Here is a 14925-nt window from a genome sequence, read left to right as displayed (position 1 = left end):
CCAACGTTTTGCCTGCTCTTCAGAAAGTCCTGGGCTGTCTGTGAACCCCTCACACTGTCTGACACAAGGCCGGAGATCTTCAGCTCATCTTTTCTCTGATGAGTCAAAAGTCACAGAGAAGAGAATTATTGAAGAAAAAGAGGAAGAGGAAATGATATTGTCACATACCCTCGGGTGTGAAACAGCCCTGATTCAAGGAGAACACAGTGCCACCACCCCCCGAAGTGAAACGGTGTCACAACTCCCTCAGTGTGGAAACGCCCTTCTCGAAAGAAGAAGAAGACAGGAAGCTTCGAACCGACAGCCAGAAGGGTCAGACGGCTGGAGGGGGAGGAAGACAAGGAGGAAGACGATGGCCCGGCTGACCAGCCTCCACCTGCTCACCATCCTGCTGTCAGTCGGTAAGAGCCTCCACCTCCTCCACCCTCAAACCTCCACTTTCCTCCACAAAACCACATAGTTTGACCAACTTCACTGAAGTGCTTGAATTGGTAAGATCGAAATGAATCAAGTTCTTCCAACTTAATCTAATTCATTAACTTAAGTCAAGTTAATGAAGTTAAGTTTGAAGCGCTCGATGTTCACAATGGAAGCAATTCTATTAAAATGGCCTGTTTTATTTTGGTTCAGCACATGAACTGAGTTCGAGTGTGATGAGAGACGCTATGATTTTATGGGTTCGACTTATTTCGGTTGTAAAATTACTCACAATGTTTTTTTTTGTTTAAAAACAAAAAGAAAGTTTTGTTTTGTTCAGTTTAGACGTTCTGCAGTTATCAGACTTTTCTGGAGGTTACTCCTCACAGTGAGTCAGAACGTTCAACCGCTGGATTAACTCGTCTGCGGCTTCATGCCGTTCTTGTCAGAATGTGAGTTGAAACTGAGAATCGAAGCTTTTAGAGCCACTGGGAGGAGAACGGCTCCGACAGAGTCCTGCTCACTGAACGTCTGACTCACTCCTTTTTAACATTATAAGATATTAATATTATCGTTATTATCAACAGCTCTCCCTCGAGCACATCCAACCTACACTTTCAGGTTTGATTGTACTTTTTACACTCATCTCATGTTTGTTCCTCTGAAATGCACTGAACGCTCGTGAAGCAGAAACGAGACAAATCAATGAAGTTGTGGGAAAACTGTGTGGTTTTTTTTTGTTTTTTGATGTAAGCCGGATTTTTATACTTTTTTTCTGAAGTTGAAGATAGTAATTGTTGGGATCCAATAAAAACTACTTCCCTTTGAAATTTGTGGTGAATCTTGATGACTCGTCGGTTATATTGAGTTTTTATACTGAAGCTTATTCATCATTTTGAGTCGTCTGCGGTTCACCTCTCAGAAGGTATTAACATCTTAGTCAATTCGGAATTTCTTCTCAAAAGAAAATCCCCCTGCCAACACACGCACACACACACACACACACACACACACACACACACACACACACACACACACACACACACACACACACACACACACACACACACACACACACACACACACACACACACACCCTAGATAGAACCTTTCCATCTGACCTTGTTGCCTTCTGACTGGAAATTAAAATGTTTTCACACGTTTCACTGTCGCTTCCTTCACAAAAAGAAAAGCAGAGAGTTGGTGACGGTGTTGGAGGTGGTGAGTGTAGACAGGAAGCAAAGCTTTTCTTTATCGCAGCGCAAAGGCAGATATTTTCCACCTCCTGCAGTCAGACGACTGACGGAACCACGGGAAATGAGTTCCTCTTCTTGCTCTGGACTCTTTTAGAAACACTGAGCACATTGAAACTTCTCGTCACATTTGGGACATTTCAGCCCCTTGATAGTTTTTACACTATTTACTCAGTAAAAGATTGTTTCTTTTGGAGAGAAAGTCAAAAATTTAAAAAAGCTATCAAATCAATCGGATTCGAATCCACCTGCACATGATTCATAGCTAGTAAACGTAGAAAACTTAAAAGTGTTTAGTCCCTTTAGAAAAGTTTTCTCAGTTCAAACTGAGCAGCTCAAAGGTAAGTTTAGTGGTTTCACACAGACTGAGATGACGAGACCCTGAGACCCTGAGACGCTGAGACCCTGAGACCCTGAGACCCTGAGACGCTGAGACGCTGACACAATCCTCCACCACATGTGAAACTTCACAGCCTACAAGAACGAGTCGAGTGAGAGGCTGTGAAGGTTTCAGATAATCAGGAGGATGTGCAGAGTGAAGCATCAGGAGGATGTGCAGAGTGAAGCATCAGGAGGATGTGCAGAGTGAAGCATCAGGAGGATGTGCAGAGTGAAGCATCAGGAGGATGTGCAGAGTGAAGCATCAGGAGGATGTGCAGAGTGAAGCATCAGGAGGATGTGCAGAGTGAAGCATCAGGAGGATGTGCAGAGTGAAGCATCAGGAGGATGTGCAGAGTGAAGCACCAGGAGGATGTGCAGAGTGAAGCACCAGGAGGATGTGCATCAGGAGGATGTGCACTGTGACTGTTCACAGAGAGCCTCCACCGGAGTCGTTCACACGTCAACAAGCTCAAGTGAAAACATTAAACTGTCGCTGTGTTTTGTGTTTGTTTACACGACAACGGACCTCAGAGTTACTGAAAACAGAACTTTCTGAAAATGCTTCAACTCCGTCTCTGTTGAAACATCAGAGACGCTGCTCCTGGTCCTGGTCCTGGTCCTGGTCCTGGTCCTGGTCCTGGTCCTGGTCCGGGTCCTGGTCCTGGTCCGCGGCCGTAGTAAAGTTGTTCTGATCTCCAGTGTTTACTTCCATCATAGTGCCTCAATCAACATTTCTGACTCATTGAGGGAACACCGGGCGGTGCAGTGGTTTGCACTACACCTCACAGTGAGAAGTTTCTGTGTTTGAGTCCAGACTGTGTGGAGTTTGCATGTTCTCTCCTGATGCATGGTGGGGTTATTTCACTTCCCTGCTCCAGTTCAGAAACACGTGTTTAAAAATAGTTTTGAGCTTCACATTAATGAGCTACTGAGCATATAGTGTTCCGGAAAAAATCCTCGAGGTGATTCGGGTGAGAAAACTCAGGATCTTAAAGGTTTCACATTTTAAAAAAAACACACGAAAAAGTACAATTTTGTTCAGGTTTACACTTTCCAAAGGATTTCTATGAATGACATTAAAATATTTGTGTTTTAAGACTTGAAAAAGTCACAACATGGAACAAGTAGATCTTTAAAATGATCTAATATCAGATTGAAGTGATCATCATGCAGATTGTTTTGACACTCTCATATCTCTTTATCTGTTCACAGATCAGCTCCACTGCTGCATTTTTCTCAAGTCAGGGCTTGTTGAAAGCTGCAGGATAAAAGTAATAATTCACACTCTGAAAGCCAAGTTAAAGGAGATTTCAGCAGTAAAAGTTTTCATGGTAATTTTCAACATTACTTGTTTAGATCACAGACTTCTAGCAGCCCTGATAGTTGTACTCTTTAAACCAATTTTAAGCCACAAAATACATGAAAAATATCTGTTTTCAGGAAAGAGATTGTTGTTCTAAAAAGTAAATGTTCTCTCGATGAGTCTGAAATGTCTTTTGAAACCAAGTCAACCATATTTGAATCTACACGTCCTCCTCATGTTTACTGATGCCGTATTCTTCTGTTTTTTGAGGAGGAAAGTGTCACTTTAAAAACCTCATTACATTTCAACTGTGCACATTCTGGAGAAGTTCTGGAGGGGCGGAGCCAAACGGAGCAAAGCTGACCCCCCGATATCATGAAAAACAAACTGCACCCCTCAATGTCTAATCTAGGAAAAGTACAATGTTTTAAACTTCATATTAGTTCAAATAAACCACATTTGTACCAAAAATATTATCAAAATAATAAGCCAGTAATAATGGTTTGGTGCATGCCGTGTGTGAAGCTTTAAAAGTGTCATGTGACTAATCTCACAATCACAATCTACTCTAAGGTCATGTTTACACGTACCCGGGTATTTGAAAAAACTGTGATATTCCTCTGCGTTTGAGCCGCGCATTTACACATAAACGTAGTACGACTCGCCACAAACAATGGTTCCTGAAAACTTGGTTCACAGTGGAGATCTGGATAAAATCTGTGTCTCTGTTTGCATCTAAAAGGGGGGTGGGCGGATATTTGAGTCACAATTCGTGACTTGGTGGTTTTTTCCAGGATTCTGATTGGCTATCATGGCTTCATGCTTCTCGCCACACTGCCCCCTACAGGTTTGGCTGCTCACAGCAGCTCTGAACCAGGTGTGTATGCGGGTCAGTGTGAATTAAGATTTTCTTTTAAAGGTGGTGGGAGAAATGTCCATTTTTGTAAAAACCCAGGTAACGTGTAAATGTGGCCAGAGACCCAACAAATTGATAATACCACTTATTATCAATATATGAAGTGAATATTGTAATTCTAAACCTGATAAATAACATCACGCTCCTGTAACATATGAATGTGTTTGTAAACCTGGGTGCTATCAGTCTGCTCTGTGGTTGGATTAAACACCATAAAGAAGCACAATGCTGTGGAACAATGCTCTCAAGGTTCTACCGCATGATTCCCAGCATGAGCATTTATTCTTTCTGCCTCCATAACTCATGCTCGTGTTTTCTCAGCAGCAGCCGTCCGACTTTCTGTGGCTTTCAACATCGACGTGTCCAGTCCTGACGTCTACGGCGGCGAAGCTGGAGATTTCTACGGATACAAAGTGCTTCAGTACTCGTCTGGTGGCAGCAAAGGGTGAGCGTTCATCTGCATCTTCATGGCGTTCCTGAGCTTTCGTCATCAATAATGCTGAATCATTTCAGCATCTTCGAAGCACACAGCGTCCTGTGACAAATTTCACAATCACAATCGACTCTAAGGCCACGTTTACACGTACCCGGGTATTTGAAAAAACGGTGACATTTCTCTGCGTTTGAGCCGCGAATTTACAAATAAACGCAGCAACGACTCACCACAAATGATGGTTCCTGAAAACCCCGGCTACAGTGGAGATCTGGATAAACTCTATCTCCAGTTGCATCTATAGGGGGGTGGGCGGATATTTTCCTCATAATTCGTGACGTCCTGTTTTTATTTCCAGGATTCTGATTGGCTATTATGGAATCATGCTTCTCGCTACACTGCCCCCTACAGGTTTGGCTGCTCATTAGCTCTGAACCAGGTGTATATGCGGGTCCGTGACAATGAAGTTTTTTTTTTAAACCCGGGCATGTGTAAACGTGGCCTAATCTCACAATCTAATCTAAGAGAAGGAGGAGGAAGAGGAGCAGGGGGAGGAGCAGGAGGAGGAAGAGGAGGAGCAGGAACAGGAGAAAGAGGAGGAGGAGAAGGAAGAGAAAGTTGAAGAGGAAGAGGAAGAGGAAGACACCAGGACCTGAACTCAGAGGAGTCGAAACCAGAAATCCAGTAAAAACCAGAGCAGGAAAAACTAGAGTTTAAAGTTACAAAACATGAAACAGAAAAGCAGCAGGGAAAAATTGGCATTGTGATACTTCTACTGCTACTTGTACTGTTACTGCTACTTGTACTGTTACTGTTACTGCTACTTGTACTTGTACTTGTGTGCAGACAGTGAGTTTCTCCTCTCTGATCCTCAGGATGATCATCAGCTCTCCTCTGAAGCTGAACGGATCCGGCGGGATTAACAGACGAGGTCTAGACCAAACCTCCACATGGTTCAGCCCTGGGGGTACGGATCATCATCATCATCATCATCATCATCATCATCATCATCATCATCATCAACCCAACAAATCTTCATTAGCCTGGAACTTTGTTAATCTGGAGCTTTGTTAGCCTGGGGTTTTGCTAGTCTGGAGCTTCATTAATCTGGAGCTTCATTAGTCTGGAGCATCATTAAGCTGGAGCTTTGTTAGTCTGGAGCTTTGTTAGCCTGGGGTTTTGCTAGTCTGGAGCTTCATTAATCTGGAGCTTCATTAGTCTGGAGCTTCATTAATCTGGAGCTTTGTCAGTCTGGAGCTTTGTTAGTCTGGAGCTTCATTAATCTGGAGCTTCATTAGTCTGGAGCTTCATTCATCTGGAGCTTTGTCAGTCTGGAGCTTCATTAGTCTGGAGCTTCATTAATCTGGAGCTTCATTAGTCTGGAGCTTCATTCATCTGGAGCGTTGTCGGTCTGGAGCTTCGTCAGTCTGGAGCTTCATTAATCTGGAGCTCCATTAATCTGGAGCTTCATTAATCTGGAGCTCCATTAATCTGGAGCTTTGTCAGTCTGGAGCTTTGTTAGTCTGGAGCTTTGTTAGTCTGGACATTCATTCATCTGGAGCTTCATTAATCTGGAGTTTTGTTAGTCTGGAGCTTCATTAATCTGGAGCGTTGTCGGTCTGGAGCTTCGTCAGTCTGGAGCTTCATTAATCTGGAGCTCCATTAATCTGGAGCTTTGTCAGTCTGGAGCTTTGTTAGTCTGGAGCTTTGTTAGTCTGGACATTCATTCATCTGGAGCTTCATTAATCTGGAGTTTTGTTAGTCTGGAGCTTCATTAATCTGGAGCTTCATCAGTCTGGAGCTTCATTAATCTGGAGTTTCATTAGTCTGGAGCTTCATTAATCTGGAGCTCCATTAATCTGGAGCGTTGTCAGTCTGGAGCTTCGTCAGTCTGGAGCTTCATTAATCTGGAGTTTTGTTAGTCTGGAGCTTCATTAATCTGGAATTTCATTAGTCTGGAGCTTCATTAATCTGGAGTTTTGTTAGTCTGGAGCTTCATTAATCTGGAGCTCCATTAATCTGGAGCTTTGTTAGTCTGGAGCTTTTTTTTCCATTTAAATTAATTTAATTTATTTATTTCATTCAAAATTAATAATTAAAAAAACTCCTTGGAATAAAACTTCTAATCTGACACAGTCTGAATGAAAAGGAGCAGAAGAGAAGATCAGTCTTATGATATCTGCCCCTTTGTTACCTTAAAATCACTTTACATCAGTCTATTATTTTTGTTGTCCAACTTTCTAAATATTTACCGTTTTACACATATTTGTGTGCATTTCTGTAAAGTATTTACAATATACAACTACAAAACCATAATTTTCATGTTTGTCCAGATGAAATATCTCACGTCTCACAATATTTATGTCCAAATCTAATTTTGCATAATTTTTTTTTAACATTTTAGCTTTTATTCACTGGAGCCTTGAGGAGGTCGTCGTGTCACTAATCAGATGTTCATGTTCCAGAAACGTCTCTGCCGGAGGCGGCGGTGGTGAAGCACCTCGGCTTGTCGATTGCTGCCGACTCCACCGGCTCCCATTTCACCGTGAGAACCTCGACTTCCTGTCTTTCTTTCAGTACAAACCAACAGGAGGAGTTAAGTTCTGTCGTGTCGTTTGTGACTTCAGGTGTGCAGTCCCAGCGTGGCCCACGAGTGCTACGAGAACTTCTACCTGAACAGCGTCTGTTTCAACATCACAGAGACACTGCAGGAAGTCTCCTCCTTCACACCGGCTTTCCAAAGTAAAAACAAAACTCTCCACAGCGCTCACTCACTGGCCAAATGACTAGGAACAGCTCATGATCAGCATTCTGGAAATCAACCTGCAATCAATTCAACAGGAAGTTGTTTGATTGACAGTTTGGTAGCCGCCTGCTGATATGGCAAGTTGTATGGCAACCGGATGTGGGTCAGTGAGCAAGGTGGCACCGTGGCCTGATTCTGGTTTGGGTTATGGGGCCCAGGTCGTTCTCATGTGAACAGGAACACATGTGTTTTCTTCAGGGTGAACCAAAACTAATAGCAAAGTCTGACTTTTAAAATGTTTCTCTACTTTTATTAGCGTCTGAAAAGCCACTCACACACTACCACCCAATCTTCTTTTTTTATTTTTTTTCAGATCATTCAAACTCAAACACAGTCCCACCACGCGCTCCAGCACTGCCACATAAACGGAATGTTTCAGAAATGAATGAGTAGGAAACATTTTCGGTCTCCAACTGTAAAACCAGTCATCTTAAAGCCTTATAAACACTTTTGGTGTGACTGTAAATCCTATTGTATGTTCATCCTCACGGTGTTAACAGAGGCTGTTTGTGAACGTTAACGGAGCTGAAGGACTGAGTTAGTTCAGGAATATTTGGTTCTACAGCTTTGAACAATCCAAACAAGCGTCACAGTGAGCAGGAAAGGGACAGAACGGCTTTTCTTCTTCGAACAAAAATGTTTATTTCAAGTTGTGCACCTTAGAAAAACCAGAACACCAGCCTCCAGTTGCCCTACTGCAGAGGCCTTATCCTGAAGGGACATACGGGACGTGGCATGTTGATGCTTGGAGCAACACAAACTCAACAAGGTTGCAGGACCCAAGCACACAGGTGCTGTCAATCAGGTGCTCATCGGCCATAAACCTGTGACTGGCACACACCTGCCAGGACATGAAGCTCAGAACAAGAGGGTTTGAATCCCGATCCAGAACTTCTTTAGTATCGGGCAGTCCCAGAGAATGTCAGAGTGTGTCTCGCGCTTGTTTACAGTTTCTCCAGCATAGATTTGACCTGCTTTCATTTCATTTAATGATTTAATTACTTTTGAATGAAATACATTTAAAAACAATCTCATTTTGATGTGATAGCGGGATTTTTAAACTTCCTCATTTTTTAATTTCCAATTAAATTCTTTCCATATGGAACTGCCAGTGACTTTGTGTCCTTTGTCACAGGTTTTTTTTCCCATTCTTCATCCTCTTTAATGAGATTCATTCCTCACTCCCATCTCTCTTTTCCATAAATCAAGTATCCTGTTAGGTGTGTCTGGAGGAAGTGTTCCATATGTGTGGGTTGTTGTTTAGGTGTTTTCCCGTCATTGTGTGACATTAAGTAATTTCTCAATTGTAAATATCTGAAGAAGTCAATAGATAAGAAACCAAATTTACTTTGCAGTTGTTTAAAGGATTTTAGGGTTCCTCCATCGGACATTTGGTTATTAGTTATTTCTCCTTTCTCTGTCCATGTCTTGAATCCAACACCTATCTTCTTCCTGACCAGAAACCACATCCTTTGAGTGCATCGTTATTTATCTTCAGTTCCCTCCATGTCTTTCTTTCCAGAAACGGGAGGTTCTCAAGCAGAACTGAGGGTCATGCTTGTTGCTCCAGCCAGTTTGTTCCCTGTCTTGCAGCACCCATTCAACCATTCCACACATGTGTGCAACCCAGTAGTATTATCTGACAGAACGGCTTTACGACTGCTCCCAGCACCAATCCAGTCCGAACAAATATGAACAGCCTAAAACAGCTCGGACAGGTTCCTGGTCCATCACAGAGCCGCCGTGCGGCCTTGTTTCGGTCTGAAGTCCAGTTTAAAGTTCCCCGGCTCCCCTTCACCTTACTGACCTGCGTCACACCGCTGTCATGTGATCGTCTGGACAGTGGATGAGGCCTTCCTAACGCTGTGGCCGCTGAATGTTTCAATGACATTTAAATGACATTTTCAAACTTTCGTCTTGCCAGACTGCACAAAGAAAACTGTGGACCTGGTTTTTCTATTCGACGGCTCCAACAGTATGACCACAGAAGACTTCGAAAAAAACAAAGACTTCATCCTGGACATCATGAACAACCTTCGGAACACATCCATCAAGGTCACTGCGCCGCGGCACATCCAACTGCCGCCATGCACTGGAGGCCAGTAAAGCTAATGCTAATGTGTGTGTGTGTGTGTGTGTGTGTGTTTCAGTTTGCTGCCGTTCAGTTCTCTACAGTCTACACCAAAGTGTTTGACTTCAATGACTACGTAGCTGGACGTGCTAAACAGAAGCTGAAGAAGGAGAGTCACATGAAGGGCCTGACCAACACACATGGAGCGCTCACATTCATCTTGTACGTAGTGTCACACTGCAAACAGCCGGGCTCCGTCCAGATCTCATCTCTGAAGATGGAACTCTCTCATTTTCTGTTTGTTTCAGGCATGGAATCTTAGAGGACTCGTCAGCAGGAGCCTCCCCCGATGCCACCAAGGTCCTGGTGCTGATCACAGATGGAGATCCCAGTGACACCGACAGAAACAACACGATACAGAAATACGATGCCAAAAACGTGATTCGCTTCGTTATCGGGGTAAACTCATCCTGTCAAGGTCAAAGGCCAAACCCCGTCTTCAGGTCACATCCTCTTCACTTTCATACTGCAAATCTTCATCATGTTATGAAACATTCAGTGCAGAATACTGGACAGTAGACGTGAAGGAACAACGTCCATAACGGGTCATGATCTTTTACAAGCTGGAGAACACATGACGGAACTAGTAGTTTTTGGATAACAGGATACTGTGGCATTGTTTTTACCCTGTTTTTAAGTCACTGTTTACTGTGATATTTACTCACTGTTACCCTGTTTTTTTTTTTATTCACTGTTTTATTATTACTTTTAACTGTGAAGCACTTTGGTCAACCTTGGCTGTTGTGTTAAAATGTGCTATCCAAATAAAGTTGGATTGGACTGCATTGGAACGTTTTGGAACTAGTAATTGTTGGAGAACACATGATGGAACTAGTAATTGTTGGATAACGTTTTGGAACTACTAGTTGTTGGAGAATGTTTTTGAACTAGTAGTTGTTGGAGAATGTGATGGAACTAGTAGTTGTTGGAGAATGTTTTGGAACTAGTAATTGTTGGATAACGTTTTGGAACTACTAGTTGTTTGGTAACGTTTTGGAACTAGTAGTTGTTGGAGAATGTGATGGAACTAGTAGTTGTTGAGGTACCAACAGAAGCTGTTGTACTGGTTTTAATTGTTGTCATAGTAGTTCTAGTACTCGTTGTTACTGCAATGTCAATCATCACTGTTGGAACTGCTCATGTTGTAGTAGTAGTACTGGTATTTGTAGTTTATGCAGTTCAACAAAGTAGCTATATTTGTAGTTGTAGGAGTACATATGATTGTAATTGCTGCTGAAGTTGTTCATTGCAAATTTATTTGTAGGTGCAGTACTCGAAGAGATTCTAGCAGTAATAGTAGTAGTTGTTGCCGGTGTTCTTGTAGTCATATACAGCTTTGGTAATTGTAGTGATAGTAGAAGAGGTTAGAGTAGCAGTACCAGCAGTATAAGTAGTAGCAGTACCAGTAGCAGTACCAGCAGTAGCACTACCAGTTGCAGTAGCAGAAGTAGTAGCTGATCTTCTTCCAATGCAACAGTAGGAGCTTGTGTAGTTTTAGTAATACTAGCAGTAGTAGTAGTAGTAGTAGTAGTAGTAGTAGTAGTAGTAGTAGCAACAGTAGCAGCGGTATTGCCTCCTGTTGTAGTTGTGCTAGCGGCTGTTGTATGGTGTAGCAAAAGTAGCAGTAGTACCAGTAGGAGTAGCATCTGGAGTTGTTGTGATAGTACAAGTGGTTGTAGTAGTAGTATTAGCAGTTGTGCTTGTAGTAGAAGTAGTTGGTGCAGTTGGAGGTGTAGTTTTATGTTTTGTTCTTGTAGTAAATGTATATTTTGTTTTAGTAGTAAATATCGTATCATGTTTTGTTCTAGTAGTAAATATAGTAGTATGTTCTGTTCTAGTAGGAAATCTAGTAGTATGTTTTGCTGTGGTTCCAGTTGCCATAGAAACAGTGGTAGAAGAGTTTTAGTAGCAGTAGAGGTACTAGTAGTTCAAGGTGTACCCGTTGTAGTTACATTCGCAGTAGTAATATTAGTAGTAGTGGTTTCTGTGGTATTAGATGTAGTAAATATTTAATTATAAATGTAACGACTGCAGAAGTTTTCTAAAGGTTGAAGGTTTTATTGTTTCCCCGTCATTGAAGCTGTTTTGATTTCAGGTAAAAGTTGCAACGTTGGATAAATTTCAAGCCATCGCTTCAGAGCCCAAAGACCAAAACGCCTTCAAAATCGAAAACTACAACGGACTGACCGGAGTGCTGGAGAACTTCCAGAAGAAGATCTTCAACATGGAGGGTAAGGTACCACGATCTCCCGTCGTTCTGACTCTGTTATCCCGGGTACAGTAACATTACCTCGCGGCCGTGTCCCCCTCAGGCTCCACCACAGCTCGAGCAGGAAACCTGACCCAGGAGATGTCTCAGAGTGGATTCAGCTCGGCCTTTTATCAGGTACCAACAGAAGCTTTTCAACTTTCACTTTGTCCCTTCGACAAACACTGACTTCCTCTTTGTTGAAAATACACGTTGGTGCTCATTATGGACCCGAAAGTTCACGAGCATCAGACGTTGCACAAGCAGGTGACTCTCTTGCACATACTGAAAGAGGAAATCCTAAAACACATTTTCACTGTTCAAGATAAGTCATTACACAAGTTAACACCGTGGTGTTGCTTTATCTATCTGAGAGATTATTTCACAGAACACACACACACACACACACACACACACACACACACACACACACACACACACACACACACACACACACACACACACACACACACACACACACACACACACACACACACACACACACACACACACACACACACCCTGCCAACCAACCAACCATGCTACCAACCCACTGACCACCAAGCCTACCAACAAACCAACTGACCGACCAACCAACCAACTATCCGCCCACCTGAACAACCAACCAAACAACCACCCCACCCAACCACCGACCACACCAACCAACCAACCATCCAGCCACCTACCAACCAACCAACTCAACAACCAAACAACCACCTTACCAACCCACTGACCACAAACCAACCAACCACCCAGCCACCTACCAACCAACCAACCACGCTACCAACCCACTGACCACCAAGCCTACCAAGAAACCAACTGACCGACCAACCAACCAACTATCCGCCCACCTGAACAACCAACCAAACAACCACCCCACCCAACCACCGACCACACCAACCAACCAACCATCCAGCCACCTACCAACCAACCAACTCAACAACCAAACAACCACCTTACCAACCCACTGATCACAAACCAACCAACCACCCAGCCACCTACCAACCAACCAACCACGCTACCAACCCACTGACCAACCAACCAATCACCAACCAACCAACCAACCAATCAAACCAAGAAATACTGTAACAACTAAAATCACACACACGTGAGTAAAATTAACAATTATCTGTGGAATCACCCAAAATGTTAATTTTCCAACATTTCTTTCCTGTGAGAAACTTTGTTGACTCCAAACGGTTCTCAGACAATCTTTTGCTCTTGCTCATGTTCTCACCAGACATTTCTCTTCACAGGATAAGTTAATTCTGGGTTCAGTGGGAACCAACAGCTGGCAGGGGTCCCTACAAGAACGTCAAGAACTGAAGAAAGCGCAGATTGAAGATCCTGAAATGAAGATGGACTCTTACATGGGTACATTTAGTGAAAAGCTCATTTATAAAGCAAAGCTGATACAGTATTTTTCTCCCCGGGTTTCCCTCCTGACCTTCTGTTCTGATATCGATCAGAATAAACCGAAACAATCACAATCATCATTCATCCATTGAAATGCAGCCAGACACTGAGATTTAAAAAAAAGAAGGTTAAAATGAGAATATAATCAAGTAAAAACGTTTTTTCCCCAAAAAAGGATTTTCTGACTTTTAGTTTTCCTGAACTTGATAATACACATAGTCCATTTTTAAAGTTTGATATAATTCCAAAAGTTAATGACGGAGAGGTTATGGAGTGTTTCTATCCAGAGACGTCAGGGAGAGAACAGAAATAAAGTCTGTTTGCTTCCCTGTCCCAGTCAGACATTTGACTTGAGTTCCTTGAGTTTCCTGCACAGATGGATGAAGTCTTGCTCTTCTGCACTGATTGAACACTGTTCCAGGATACTCTGTGTCCGCTGGAGGCAGGAACGGCGTGGCGGTGTACTTCTCGGGCGCTCCGAGGTTTGAACACACCGGACGAGTCGTCCTCTTCAGACAAGATGGGGGAACCTGGACGGCAGCTCACAGAATAACGGGAGATCAGGTGGGAAACCAGCCGGTGAGACCATCTCACAGGAGTTTGAACCTCAGCCTGGGGATAATCTGCTGTTTGTGCTTCCTCTCACACACTGACGGGGGGACGATTCGTCAGTTTGCAGGGGGTTTACTATCTCTCACTATCTCTGCAGGATGTCAGCTGCTGACATAGAAAGTGCAGAGAAGAAACCACAGAGCTTCCTCTCGCTGGTGCATATATAGAAAAACACCCAGAGGAGCAACGAACATCTTGAAGCACATTTCAAGTTCACACAGTCAATTTTCACATAAATGAAAACAGCGTCTGAATCCGAACAGCTGCTTCCCACATTTTGCTTTGAATTGTACAAACACACATTTTGAGAACTGGGGAGGCTCCTGCCAATATATGTTTCTACTGAGGAAAATTACAAAGATACTGTGACGTTTCTGCAGTTGAGTTATTACTGCAATGTTACGGTTCAATGATGATGTTCTGTTAGTTCAGACTCTTCCAGTGAGTTGGCCTGTGATTGGTTGAGAGTGAAGAAGGGAGGCGGGTCAGGAGACTGTCTGTGAGTGTGTGTGTGTGTGTTCAGTTGGAGGAGGAGCAATGAAGGAGCAGCCGGTTAATCTATGTCGTTCAGTTCAGCCATCGTGTGGTGCAGTGGTTGCCTCACAGTGAGAAGGTCGTGAGCTCAAATACAGGCCAGAGCTTTTCTGTGTGGCCTTTGCATGTTCTTCCCGGGTACTCTGCTTTCCCCCAAAGTCCACAAAACATTTGCAGACAAGAAACTTGTCTTCCTTTGAAATGTGTTACTACGTAACACGTTACTTATTGAGTACTCACCGAGTACTACTTAATGTCTCCCTGAGTTCAATGAAACAGCCCCCGTCATGACGTGCCTCTTTTCCAGATCGGCTCCTACTTCGGGGCAGAGCTTTGCTCCGTAGACGTGAATTCAGACGGCAACACCGACTTCCTGCTGGTCGGCGCGCCACTCTTCTACCAGCCGCAAGACAAGAAGGAAGGACGCATCTACGTCTACCAGCTGACGGAGGAGGTGAGCTGAGATGGTTCGTGA

General features: G+C 43.3%; 1 protein-coding gene across 3 annotated transcripts in view; it reads left to right on the top strand.

Annotated features, from left to right (window-relative positions):
- The first annotated feature begins 268 nt into the window (after window positions 1-268).
- LOC308110026 (integrin alpha-M) overlaps window positions 269-14925 on the top strand; it is a 29973-nt gene continuing 15316 nt past the window's right edge. The window contains exons 1-13 of one of the 3 annotated variants that reach the window (XM_080464027.1): window positions 269-401; window positions 4595-4715; window positions 5579-5670; window positions 7169-7248; window positions 7331-7445; window positions 9434-9564; window positions 9660-9802; window positions 9889-10039; window positions 11736-11871; window positions 11953-12026; window positions 13145-13262; window positions 13726-13868; window positions 14758-14904. In XM_080464027.1, coding sequence (XP_080320153.1) covers window positions 353-401; window positions 4595-4715; window positions 5579-5670; window positions 7169-7248; window positions 7331-7445; window positions 9434-9564; window positions 9660-9802; window positions 9889-10039; window positions 11736-11871; window positions 11953-12026; window positions 13145-13262; window positions 13726-13868; window positions 14758-14904 — 1500 coding nt within the window. In that variant the 5' untranslated portion in view covers window positions 269-352. Of the gene's footprint in view, window positions 402-4591; window positions 4716-5578; window positions 5671-7168; window positions 7249-7330; window positions 7446-9433; window positions 9565-9659; window positions 9803-9888; window positions 10040-11735; window positions 11872-11952; window positions 12027-13144; window positions 13263-13725; window positions 13869-14757; window positions 14905-14925 lie in introns of all 3 variants that reach the window. The other 2 variants (XM_080464026.1, XM_080464028.1) reach the window with 2 other exon arrangements.

Source organism: Lipophrys pholis, assembly GCF_963383615.2.
Source record: "Lipophrys pholis genome assembly, chromosome: 5".
Classification (NCBI taxonomy): domain Eukaryota; kingdom Metazoa; phylum Chordata; class Actinopteri; order Blenniiformes; family Blenniidae; genus Lipophrys; species Lipophrys pholis.
This window is presented reverse-complemented; position numbering and strand designations above follow the sequence as displayed.